General features: G+C 42.0%; 1 protein-coding gene across 6 annotated transcripts in view; it reads right to left on the bottom strand.

Moving 5' to 3' along the window:
- Positions 1 to 270: 270 nt before the first annotated feature.
- LOC129815082 (AP2-associated protein kinase 1-like) overlaps positions 271 to 12,517 on the bottom strand; it is a 50,142-nt gene continuing 37,895 nt past the window's right edge. For 2 of the 6 annotated variants that reach the window (XM_055868462.1, XM_055868437.1), the window contains exons 14-21: positions 12,108 to 12,331; positions 11,821 to 11,922; positions 8,325 to 8,420; positions 6,278 to 6,382; positions 5,939 to 6,040; positions 4,429 to 4,584; positions 3,663 to 3,764; positions 271 to 3,268 (exon numbers count right to left, since the gene is read on the bottom strand). In XM_055868462.1, the coding sequence (XP_055724437.1) occupies positions 3,168 to 3,268; positions 3,663 to 3,764; positions 4,429 to 4,584; positions 5,939 to 6,040; positions 6,278 to 6,382; positions 8,325 to 8,420; positions 11,821 to 11,922; positions 12,108 to 12,331 (988 nt within the window). In that variant the 3' untranslated portion in view covers positions 271 to 3,167. Of the gene's footprint in view, positions 3,269 to 3,662; positions 3,765 to 4,428; positions 4,585 to 5,938; positions 6,041 to 6,277; positions 7,853 to 8,324; positions 8,421 to 11,820; positions 11,923 to 12,107; positions 12,332 to 12,517 lie in introns of those variants that run through there. The other 4 variants (XM_055868445.1, XM_055868454.1, XM_055868479.1 and 1 more) reach the window with 4 other exon arrangements.

Genomic DNA, 12,517 nt, shown 5'->3' with positions numbered 1-12,517 from the left:
TGTAAATAAGATGATAATAAGTAGTGATTAATTTGCAGTACATGATTTAATTGATTGTACTTGAGTATTTGTATTTATTTGTATTTATTAAGGATCCCCATTAGTAGAAGTGAGTGTCTAAAAGATAACAGCTAGCTAAATGTGTCGCCCCTCTCCCCCTGAATCAATCTCTCTGCCAATAAATCACGTTAACCACATGACTACCATGACAGGGTCAAATTCTCAGTAATCAACTCCCTTCAGTCACTCAATCAATACTCAGCACAAAAGTACATTCACATGTATATGTTTATTCAACATCCCTTTCTTTGTAATTCTTTAGTTATCTCACAAAAATAGAAGGTGCACACAGAAATGACAGCGCTGACGCAGGATTAGGTGTCATATAGACGGACAGAGATCTAGAACATTCAAGAGAACAATGGTCATCAGAAACAGCTTTTTCCACTTTTAGCAAAAACAACTGGGCAACATGAAGGTTCTCTTTTTCACAACAACACAAGTTGAACTACCTGTAGGGCAATACCTTTACCAAGAACAACAGCACAGTGGTGTCTACAGGAAGAAGCAAAGATTGCATAGGTCAAAAGCCTCATGAGTATCTGCAGATGACTCGACTGTACAGTAGTGGAGGGGATAAGATGTGAACTTCAGCCTGAGATAGATGTGACACAACAATGAATTTCAGAATACTGCCAATAAGTGTTGTTGCTTGGCATGCATTGTTTAGAAAACTGTAGTAGAGCAATTATCTGTAACTCCTTGAAATGTATAGTGAGCATTCCTATCTTCATAGGATCTGACGTGTATGTGGTCATAGTGTTGAGTCCTATGTAGGGCTTGCCCCTCTCTGTCTAATAACCAATATATTCCTTTCCTCAGTCAGATCACTGAGTCTAGTGGTCCACTCAGAGAGACACTGATGTGCTCTACTCTCAAAAACAGTGGCTTCCTCTATGGGCAACAGAGTGACTCAGCGCTATTTAAGAGGGCCTGTACTTTTCAAATGTGATGAAGTCAACACAAACAACAATGTTGATGTCACTTATTGCAGCGAGGTTAGACAGCAACACAACCGCATCACATCCAACGAGTCAGACTGGCTAGGAGTTCCATTACTGTATGTTCACACATTCACACACCGATGATAACACTGTCTACCAACACACCAGAACAGACCATTCAACAACACGGCCATGCTTCGATATGCATCTTTTTGATCATGTAAAATCTGCGTGGAGAAAGCATGGCTTTGTAGAGCACTATTTCAGCAAAGACTGTAGTTCTCTGCCTTTGTACAGCGTGATTAAGTATGGTACAGTATAAGACATGGTAAAGCTCCCTGGGTTGTGGTCCCAATGTACAACAAACTAGTTTGTTTGCAATAAAACCCTACTTGAAGGAGAAATCCTACCCAACCCTCAACAACAGATCAAAGCTAAGATTGTCATAACTGTATGTTTTGATAATGTCACAATAGGAATCTGGGGAGAAATAACACAGCTGCACAGGAAAAACAAAGTATTTGTCTATAATAGTCATCTTAAGAATTATATTTAAATATATGAATCTTTATTTATAATGATATTCATTTCATACATTCATTCTCTAACACTCTATTCATATTCACATTTATTATTAGCTGTATATGAAATAAACTTTTCTATATATTTTTTTCACAATGTAAGCTATGATGACCGATGAGTAACAGAGGACATACATGTTTTGTAACGTTAACTTTTTACACGAGAGGAACCACACGTATGATCACTGGATCAGAGTCTGTGGGTATTGCAGATATACATACATTATGTAGGGCCGATAAATGACTGGAATATAGGATCTATGTACAAGTAGGAATGGACTTTCTGTGGGAATGCATGTTTGAATAGAATGAAAGGATTGCGTGGGCACAAACAGGCTGAAATGAAAGGGATGATATTGACCGACTGTCTGTATAGTCAGGCTAAAGAGAGGTCAACGAGTGGAAAACAAGCAAATGCTTTAGAAAAGCATCAATGTTGTCAATGTGCAGCTGAGTCCCTAGCCAAGCTGGTGTTTTTAAATCTTAGCTTCTTCCTTTGGGAATGTTAGCTCCATATTTATGTTAATGTAGGCTTTAAAAAGTATGTTGGTGCTAACTTGTAACTTTTTGAATAGCTTCCTACCTCATTTTGACCATAGACAGGTACCCTGCCTGGTGGCTCTTACAGTGCTCTGCTAATGGCAGCTGGGAGGATGCGTCCACAGGGAGGCTCAACCTCTGGACCAGCTGCTGGAGTAATCAGTCATTTTTTATCAAAATCTGTCATTTTAGATATGACATCTATCCCATCACGCCGGCTATGATACCTCACGCTAAGGGTTAAAACACAATCCCTGACAACTCAGCCACCGGAATGTGGAAAACTAAATTGGCAGACAGACAACCAATTTTGCAACGTTCTACAGTACAACTCAAAATGTTTAGAAGAAATCAATGTTTTGATATTGTTACCAAATGTGCGCAAATAATAATCCAAGTGAAATATAACCCTGGAGAAAGGCAGGAGACAAAACATCTACTTGTCCACCATAACAACATCTACTAACAACAAGAGTGGAATTATCTGGTTGCTTACAGGACAAGACTGACCAGAGAGATAGGAGTAAAACATGGTGAAACATTTGACCCTGGTCTACAGAAAGAAGAACTCTTGGATCAATTTAGAGTGACAAATACAAAAGCTACAAAAAGTTAGTGTGTCGTGAAAGCAAAAGTTATATTGTTAGGGTGCCATGAACGCAAAAGTTAGAAGCAGTGTGCCATGAACTTGTTTGCTATGATGACCGCAGAAGGCAACAGAACATAGGCCTAAATGCTGTGAGAGCATGATATGAGAGGGCAGAGGGGGGTAGAAGAAAAGTGGTGGACATGACGGGAATCAATATCAGAGGCATGATGGGACAAACACAGACAGGACAATGATTATGGTTCTAGAACTCTATGGCCCAGTGCGTTCGGAATGACAGCAGGAGTTCCCATGGAACAAGCGTTGGTGATGAATGGTGTAGGGGTATAACCACTAATGGTGGGGTCTATTTTCCTCTCCAGCATCAATACTTCTACCTCGTCTCTCCATCCCCCCACTCCCCCTCTCTTTAGTGTCCCGGCTCCCCACCGCCCTCTACAGGTCGATGAGCTGGTCCACCATGAGCAGGGAGCGGGTCAAGCTGGGAAGGCTGGACTCAGAGCTGCCACTGTTACTTCGAGAGTGGCCTCCTGAAACTGTCCGGACAGAGAGGAGGGCGGTAGGGAGGTGGGCCAAGGCGAAGCAGGGGGGACAGGGGGGAAAAGCAAGGGAGGTAAGTAAGAAAGAACAGATGCCAGGGAAAAGAGGGAGAGAAGATAAGGTTACAGAAGACAGAGAAAGACAGGAAGAGAAATTTCTCTCCAGATACAATCTAAGAGTGTTAAGGAATAACTACACAGAGTGAGGATGGCTACTCAGATGAATCTACAAGGGGAAGGGGGAGCAGGGTTTAATACACTACTGAGGACATTGACCGGAATCAAATCCCAGAGTTCCTCTGACCCTGGTTTAGGTATGAATGACAATCTCAGTGGGACAGGACAGAGACTCCCTGCCTCAGTGTGAAGGCTGGAAGCCCACTGGGCTTACCTTGGGAGGAGACCATGACAGGGATGGGGTCAAACTCATCCTTGTTGCCTTTCTCTGTACTGGGCGGAGGCTCAAAGCCTGGAATCAGGAGATCAGAGGAGTCTGCAGAAGATGGAGCCGAGAAAGGAGGAAGGGGAAGGGGAGGTTAAGGTGTTTGGGACAAGCATTGAGTAAAGCAAGCAGCACAACCAAGAGTATAAAGGAAGAATTAGAAATGTCATAAAGGTAGAGAGATAAAGGAGGAAGCAGATAAGGCGAGTTAGAGAGCAGTGTACCACACAACTACAGAGGGTTAGAGTTAGACTGCAAGTCAGTAGCCTGCTAGTGTAGTTGTCTCTCTTAACAGGGAGAACAGCTAGCTTCCTAACAGGGAGAACAGCTAGCTTCCTAACAGAGAGAACAGCTAGCTTCCTAACAGGGAGAACAGCTAGCTTCCTAACAGGGAGAACAGCTAGCTTCCTAACAGGGAGAACAGCTAGCTTCCTAACAGGGAGAACAGCTAGCTTCCTAACAGGGAGAACAGCTAGCTTCCTAACAGGGAGAACAGCTAGCTTCCTAACAGGGAGAACAGCTAGCTTCCTAACAGGGAGAACAGCTAGCTTCCTAACAGGGAGAACAGCTAACTTCCTAACAAGGAGAACCAAACCATTTGTTCCTACGGTACACATCAAGTATAAGTGGCAGCACTCCTGCCTCTCCAATTGTAGGACTAAGTGGTTCAGTTTGGGCTTGTTGTGGGCGTGTGATTTTGGAAACAGAGCCTTACCTGACAGAAACTGGGTGGAACCCCCAGATGCCAGGTCAAACTCTTCCAGAACAGACCTAAAGGCAGCAGAAGCGGGAGCAGAGGAGAGAGAGGAGGCTCCAGAAGGGGGAGAGATGAGAGAGCAACCCATCAGAGAGTCCTCCCCAAGCAAGTGATCTGTTGGAGAGAGGGGAGTGGGAAGGGGGGGAGGGTTAGACTGGAATGTTTAGTTCAGGATATCTCCAGTATATGGCCAAAATATATTACTGTATCATGTATAATAACTAGATAGTAAGCGCCAAGGACAAAGGATGAAAAATAATCCACGTGTTCCTAATAGCTCTCAATGTCATGCTATAGTATAGAATGTATGGTAATAGAGGCACTAAACATCAAAGTATCCAAACATAAGTAGGGGTATGGGGAGGTTTCCTTTGAAACCATTAAAAAATGAGCTAACTATCTGCATCAGCTTTTTCAGTACTTCCAACATGAGGTATTCTTATGTATAATATACTTCCCTTTTGGTGTTTCACAAACACTAATATATGAACACCAGCATAAAAAAAATACTTAGTTTCAACTTCCATTTATCAATTCCAAAACTGTTATTATTCGGTAGATCTACTTGAACATTTGATTAGTTACTTTCAGTGATCATGTCTTATTGTTTAACATTGCTTTGTGTTTTTGATTATTAGCCATTTGAAACCACTTTTGCAGGCATTGTTGAGCACAGTGCTCAATCTACTAGCAGTAGCCTAAGTGGAGGTTGAGCTGCAAGCAATGGGCCTCAATGGGCTTGGCAACAGTAACAAGGCGTGATGTGTAACAAAAACATTTTTGGGGGGAGAATGTTTCTTTGGCACCATCAAGCAACGTCCTGACAACTGATACACAGGAATGTTCTTGCAACGTTCTCATGAAACGTGTTTAGAACATGAATATTGTATATTCTGAAAACATAGCAACCATGTTCTGTGTATGTTTGATGTGATGTTGATGGAATATTCTCCTAACCCTTAGAAAACTGGACACAAATGTTCTTGCAATGTCCCATAAAATGCATCTAGAACGTTGTAGAATATTCTGAAAACATTGTAACCACATTTTAGACATTAAGGGAATGTTCTCCTAACTTTCACACCAAAATATGTTAAAAAGATTGTCAGAAGGTTTTTGCTAACATAGCTAGAATGTTCCCCTAACGGAAAACTGGACACACATTAGGGGAACATTATGAGTAACATTACAAAAACATTCTATCTCCCTAGAACTGTTAGCTGGGTAGACAGACACTCAAAATATCAATCAGACAGCCTCATTGTACTCAATGGGCTGGCTCCACTCCGTCCTCTGAAAATCTTATGCAATGATCAAAGACCAGTGTCGAGGCAGGTGGTATTATCAGTAATAACAGAAACCAAAACATTTTGGTTTCGTCAGATCTACATAATCTTCTTCCACTGTTGCATTCAATTCTGGAAGCATCTAGATTGTGTGTCGCATTGCCTGTGAGACAGAAACTAACCATGAAGCAGCGTTGAGTCTGTCTCAGACTGGGACATAGGAACCTCCAGACCAGGGATCAGAGAGTCCAGACTCACAAGAGAGTTCTCTGCTGGACCCACTACTGTACATGTAGAGAGAGGGAGGAAGAGACAAAGACAAGGAGAGAGAGAAGCAGAGAGAGGGAGATGGGGAGGAAGAGAGAGGAAGAGAACGAGAAATGGAAGCAGAGAGAGGAAGAAAGGGTGCACTGAGGGCAGACAGAGGATATTGCCATGGAGCATTCCATGGTAAAACATTTACATTGGGAAAAACAAACGTAACAAAGTGTGTACAGCAATGAAATCTCCAAGTATTTTACCATTAACAGCCTCCGCCACCATTCTGCCAAAGGGATCAGCCATGGACAGGAGGTCAGGGAGCAGGTGGTGTGTATCTGGGGACTTCAGTCCCTCAATAAGCTTCTCTAAAGGCCCAGAGAGAAATGAAGAGCGAGAAAGCGTAAATGGAAAGGGAGAGAACAGTAAGAAAAAGTGAGTGGCAGCAACACTCTAGGTAACAAATACTGCATTTGACATGGTCATGCCAGAACAGCAATTAAGGAGTTTGTGAGGATGGAGAAAAGGGGTGAAGAAAGGAAGAGAGAGAAGAGGAGAAGAGAAGGTGAAGGACAAATAATAAATTGGACTGGGGGCAAAGGGAACTAGGCTATAGGGAATGTGAGAGGATGGGTGTTCAACGCGGGAAAATGATGGTACAGCTGAGCCTCCAGCACATAACGTGATGCAAGGACAGAGACCACAATACCGTATACATTTCTGGAACTAATATGCACTTCGTGGATGGACTCAGCTGCACGTCTTCCAAGCCTGTGTCATCTATTACTTTCAGAGAATGTACAGACCGTCCTTATTTATCGCTTACATATAGGCCTATATAGATAAGCTATTGTACTACAACTATAACCACTCAACCCACTCATGTCGTTAAGGCCCGTTTCCTAGTTCATGGGGAGCCAACATGAAACATTGCTGATCATTTATATTTACTGGCCAATAGTGTATCCTAGTTCCAAATAACCTGATACGGTTGAGACGTAATGTTTGTTTATCAAGTGCAGCTTTCCAGTCAAGAAGTGATTGACAGCCCTCATGGAGACAACCTGCCATGGTATTTACATTATCACCATTGATATTATTTCCATCAATAGGAGCCTTAAGGAACTAGAATGGTTTTCAATTGTTTAATGAAGCGATTGACTTTTACATTAGCTTTCAAGGGTTTTGTAATCAATGATATTGCTAAAGAACTGCAACTAAAAACATAGATTTTTTTTTTTACGTACCAGTAGCTTAAACAAAACAGAGATGGAGGGAATGAGAAAATTGGGAAATGAAAGAGGTTGGGGATAAATTCATGAATTACAGATGAATAAAACAAAAGATAACAGAATGGCTGAAGAATGACATATTAAGACAAAGAATCTGAGACAAACACATTAGAATATAGCTAAATAGAGAAAAGAATATCACCCTACAGATGAATGAAAGCTTCATCTCAAGCAGAGAAACAGTTTGCAGTGGAACCGTTCACTTTGAAGAAAAGTTATAAAAACCAACAAGGTCAACTTTCCATCACATTCCAACAAGCCAGTTAACAAGCGATTAGAATATCTTGCATACATCGAGACGTTTGTTCACACAGCCACCAAACCCTAAATGTTATTTTCACACCAGATGCATAACACAGTCACACAGAGAGAGCTGGCTAGTAGCTACATCCACTATCTGGGGTTCCCCCTAAAGACCACTCTACACACCAGGTCATCTCCCAACACAACACATGCACACATCTGCTCTCTTCCTACCTCTCCACTCTGTACTTACAGTTAAGTCATGGACCAAGGCACAGCACAAGTCCACTCTAGCCCCTTTAACTTGGGAAAGAGAGCACTGTACATCACTGCTAGCAACATGATTACCAGTACTTTGGCTTTCTTAGAGCAATATCCCACACGTTACAACATGAAGTACTGCATTATTTTGAGCTCCATTTGTGACTTAAATAAAAGAAGATTAGGCTTGGAATGGTTTTTGACAACCACTTACTAAAACAGCCAAACGTCACCATGACCACTAAGGAACACTAATTGTGTGTGAATTCCAAGGGTGCGTTTGTTTTTCAGCCTGATGTTTACTGGCACCTGTCAAAACAACAGGCATGTAACGTCTTCGTAAATGCATCAGTTATTCTGCACTCTGGCACTCTCAAACCTGAGTGCTCTGAACTCGGAGTAGATTGCCAGAGTGAATTTACGAATGCAGCATCTCAGTATGTTGTGTTGATGCTCTATGTGGGGTAAGTGATTTGGAGTGTGCTTATAGGAATAGAAAGGGACACAACCTTACCTGGAGTGTCTGAGAGTGCTAGGGTGCTGAAAGGGATCGGAACAGTCAACAAAGACTCTCCTGTATCCAGTCCAAGGATGTCTTCAGATTGCTCTACTGGTGCAGCAGAGAAAAGACAACAAAACAGACATACACTAATGAACACTGCAGAGATACACAAAGCATGGCATGTTGTCCATCTGCGTCTGATAAGTAGAGATGATTGGGCATGGATAGTTCAAGGCAAAGACACAGTGTTTTCTTGGTCAGTTATTCAGTGAAGACATCCCATTAAATGGCTAGCTAGGGATTTTGAGCATGCAGAGTTAATGAAAGCTCTCAGAAAGGAATTTCTGCTGAGCTTAGAGTTCAGATTGCCACTGATGAGGTCACAGAGGACCATTTACTCAGCAGGAATAAATAAGCACTTTTGTGAACTTCTACTGTCCTCCAAGAGTTGCTGAACTTTCTCTTCATTTCAGTAGCTCCTCAGTTCATGGACCTTGGTTGGAGAGTGGAGGAGTAGCAGAGTTCCCTTCCTTTATGTCCATAGTATGACATATAGAATAGTGAATTATAGGATTTCTATGGGTGTGTCACTGGAGATGATTGTAATGGAGAATGGAGCATCTGATTGCTAAAGAAAGAAAGAACAAAGGAAGGGAAGCTATGGGAATATCTGAGAGATACAGCGTATTCGGAAAGTATTCGGACACTTTGACTTTTTGTTACGTGACAGTCTTACTCTGAAATTGATTCAATAATTTTTTTCCCCTCATTAAACTACACACAATAGCACAAATAAGATTGTTTTTTTGTATATATATATATATATATATATGCTCAGTTGGTAGAGCATGGCGCTTGCAACGCCAGGGTTGTGGGTTCATTCCCCACGGGGGGACCAGGATGAATATGTATGAACTTTCCAATTTGTAAGTCGCTCTGGATAAGAGCGTCTGCTAAATGACGTAAATGTAATGTAAATGTAAATATATATATATATATATATATATATATATATATATATATATATATATATATATATAAAAGGAAATTCCTTATTTACATCAATAAGTATTCAGAGCTTTTGCTATGAGAATCTCAAATTAATCTCAGGGGCATCCTGTTTCTATTGATCATCCTTGAGATGTTTCTACAACTTCATTGGAGTTTACCTGGGGACAATTCAATTGTTTGGACATGATTTGGAAAGGCACGCACGCGCCAGTAGACGATGAGGAAATAAAAAAGTTTGTGAATCTACAGTCGGGAAGTTTACATACAACATAGCCAAATACAGTTAAACTCAGTTTTTCACAACTTCTAATCCTACTAAAAATTCCCTGTCAGGTCAGTTAGGATCACCACTTTATTTTAAGAATGTGAAGTGTCAGAATAATAGTAGCGAGAATGATTCATTTCATCTTATATTTATTTCATCTCATTCCTCCTGACATGACCCATTCCTCCTGACAGAGCTGGTGTAACTGAGTCAGGTTTGTAGGCCTCCTTGCTCACATACGTTTTTTCAGTTCTGCCCACACATTTTCTATAGGATTGAGGTCAGGTTTTGTGATGGCCACTCCAATACCTTGACTTTGTTGTCCTTAAGCCATTTTGCCACAACTTTGGAAGTATGCTTGGGGTCATTGTCCATTTGGAAGACCCATTTGCGACCAAGCTTTAACTTCCTGACTGATGTCTTGAGATGTTGCTTCAATATATCCACATAATTTTCCATCCTCATGAAGTGCACAATCCCTCCTGCAGCAAAGCACCCCCAAAACATGATGCTGTCACCCCCGTGCTCACGATTGGGATGGTGTTCTTCGGCTTGCAAGCCCCCCTTTTTCCTCCAAACATAACGATGGTCATTATGGCAAAACAGTTTTATTTTTGTTTCATCATACCAGAGGACATTTCTCCAAAAAGTACGATCTTTGTCCCCATGTGCAGACGCAAACTGTAGTCTGGCTTTTTTATGGATGTTTTGGAGCAGTGGCTTCTTCCTTGCTGAGTGGGCTTTCAGGTTATGTCGATATAGGACTCGTTTTACTGTGGATATAGAGATACTTTCGTACCTGTTTCCTCCAGCATCTTCACAAGGTCCTTTGCTGTTTTTCTGGGATTGATTTGCACCTTTCGCACCAAAGTACGTTCCTCGGTGTACACATCACGGACAAACTGAATTGGTCCACCCACACAGACAGCGTTGTGAAGAAGGCGCAGCAGCACCTCTTCAACCTCAGGAGGCTGAAGAAATTCGGGTTGTCACCAAAAGCACTCACAAACTTCTAGATGCACAATCGAGAGCATTCTGTCGGGCTGTATCACCGCTTGGTACAGCAACTGCTCCGCCCACAACCGTAAGGCTCTCCAGAGGGTAGTGAGGTCTGCACAACGCATCACCGGTCCAGGACACCTACACCACCCCATGTCACAGGAAGGCCATAAAGATCATCAAGGACAACAACTAGCCGAGCCACTGCCTGTTCACCCCACTATCATCCAGAAGGCGAGGTCAGTACAGGTGCATCAAAGCAGGGACCGAGAGACTGAAAAACAGCTTCTATCTCAAGGCCATCAGACTGTTAAACAGCCACCACTAACATTGAGAGGCTGCTGCCAACATACTGACTCAACTCTAGCCACTTCAATAATTGAAAAATGTATGTAAAAAATGCATCACTAGCCACTTTAAACAATGCCACTTAATATAATGTTTACATACCCTACATTACTCATCTCATATGTATATGTATATACTGTACTCTATATCATCTACTGCATCTTGCCATCTTTATGTAATACATGTATCACTAGCCACTTTAAACTATTCCACTTTTATGTTTACATACCCTACATTACTCATCTCATATGTATATACTGTACTCGATACCATCTACTGCATCTTGCCTATGCCGTTGTGTACCATCACTCATTCATATATCTTTATGTACATATTCTCTATCCCTTTACACTTGTGCGTATAAGGTAGTAGTTGTGGAATTGTTAGGTTAGATGACTCGTTGGTTATTACTGCATTGTCGGAACTAGAAGCACAAGCATTTCGTACACTCGCATTAACATCTGCTAACCATGTGTATGTGACAAATAACATTTGATTTGATTTGATCTCTATGAGACAGAACGTGTCTCCTTCCTGAGTGGTATGACGGCTGTGTGATCTGCAAAAAACTATCAAGCCATCGACTTTAATACATTTTTAGAATGAGGCTGTAACATAACAAAATATGTAAAAAGTCAAGGGGTCTGAATACTTTCCGAATGCACTGTATACTGTAGGGACATTAATATAATATTAATATATGCCATTTTGCAGACGCTTCAATCCAAAGTGACTTCAATCCAAAGTGACATGCATACATTTTACGTATGGGTGGCGCCAGTGGGAATTGAACCCACAACCCTTGGCGGTGCAAGCACCACGCTCTACCGACTGAGCCAGAGAGGATTGAACCACTATGAGTGATGGGGATGAGAAGGGTCTCACCAGCAGGTTGGGGTGTTGTTTCCCCAGGAGAGGAGACCTCCAGCAGGCCAGGTATCAGTTCCTCTGTGGGGGCCGTCTCCACCTCTTCTTCTGCAGCCACGTCTAATAGCGATAAGGTCAAAGTGAATGATACAGCTTTATCTGATTGGAAATACGATTACAGCAGAGGATATGTTAGAAATTAGGTCTAAGGGTGTATTTTTAGCACCTATCTCTTAGAATTGAGAACACACAGTATTCCGTTGTGTGTGCAACACGCACATGCGCACACACACAAACAGCCTCACCATCAGCCTGTTCATCAACCAGGTCTTTGTTAATCAGTTGCTCTGCACCGAGATTGGAGAAGTCATCATCACCAAAAGGGTTCCAGGCGGGCTGCGTGGGGGAACCGGTGGCAGGGCCGAGGGTAGGGGAATGGGCAAAGGCAGCAAAGTTGCCGTCTTGTGCTGGTTCACAAACACTCTGCTGAAGGGACCGGGTGGAATTGGGTGGAGTTTTACCGACAGATCTGGAAAAACACACAAATGCCGGAACAGGTCAATTTGTTGTTACACACTGAAGAAGTGATGCCAAAACGTTGGTGGTTTACCCAATTAAATACTAGGAGTTTATATATAGAGTGTGCGACTCTATTTATTTTTTTATAGTTTAAAGTTTATTCGCTGTTAGTCAGCACCTTTCCACAAAATAATTT

Source organism: Salvelinus fontinalis, chromosome 2, assembly GCF_029448725.1.
Source record: "Salvelinus fontinalis isolate EN_2023a chromosome 2, ASM2944872v1, whole genome shotgun sequence".
NCBI classification, from domain to species: Eukaryota; Metazoa; Chordata; class Actinopteri; order Salmoniformes; family Salmonidae; genus Salvelinus; species Salvelinus fontinalis.
The sequence above is the reverse complement of the archived record's forward strand: the minus strand, read 5'-3'. Positions and strand labels throughout refer to the sequence as shown.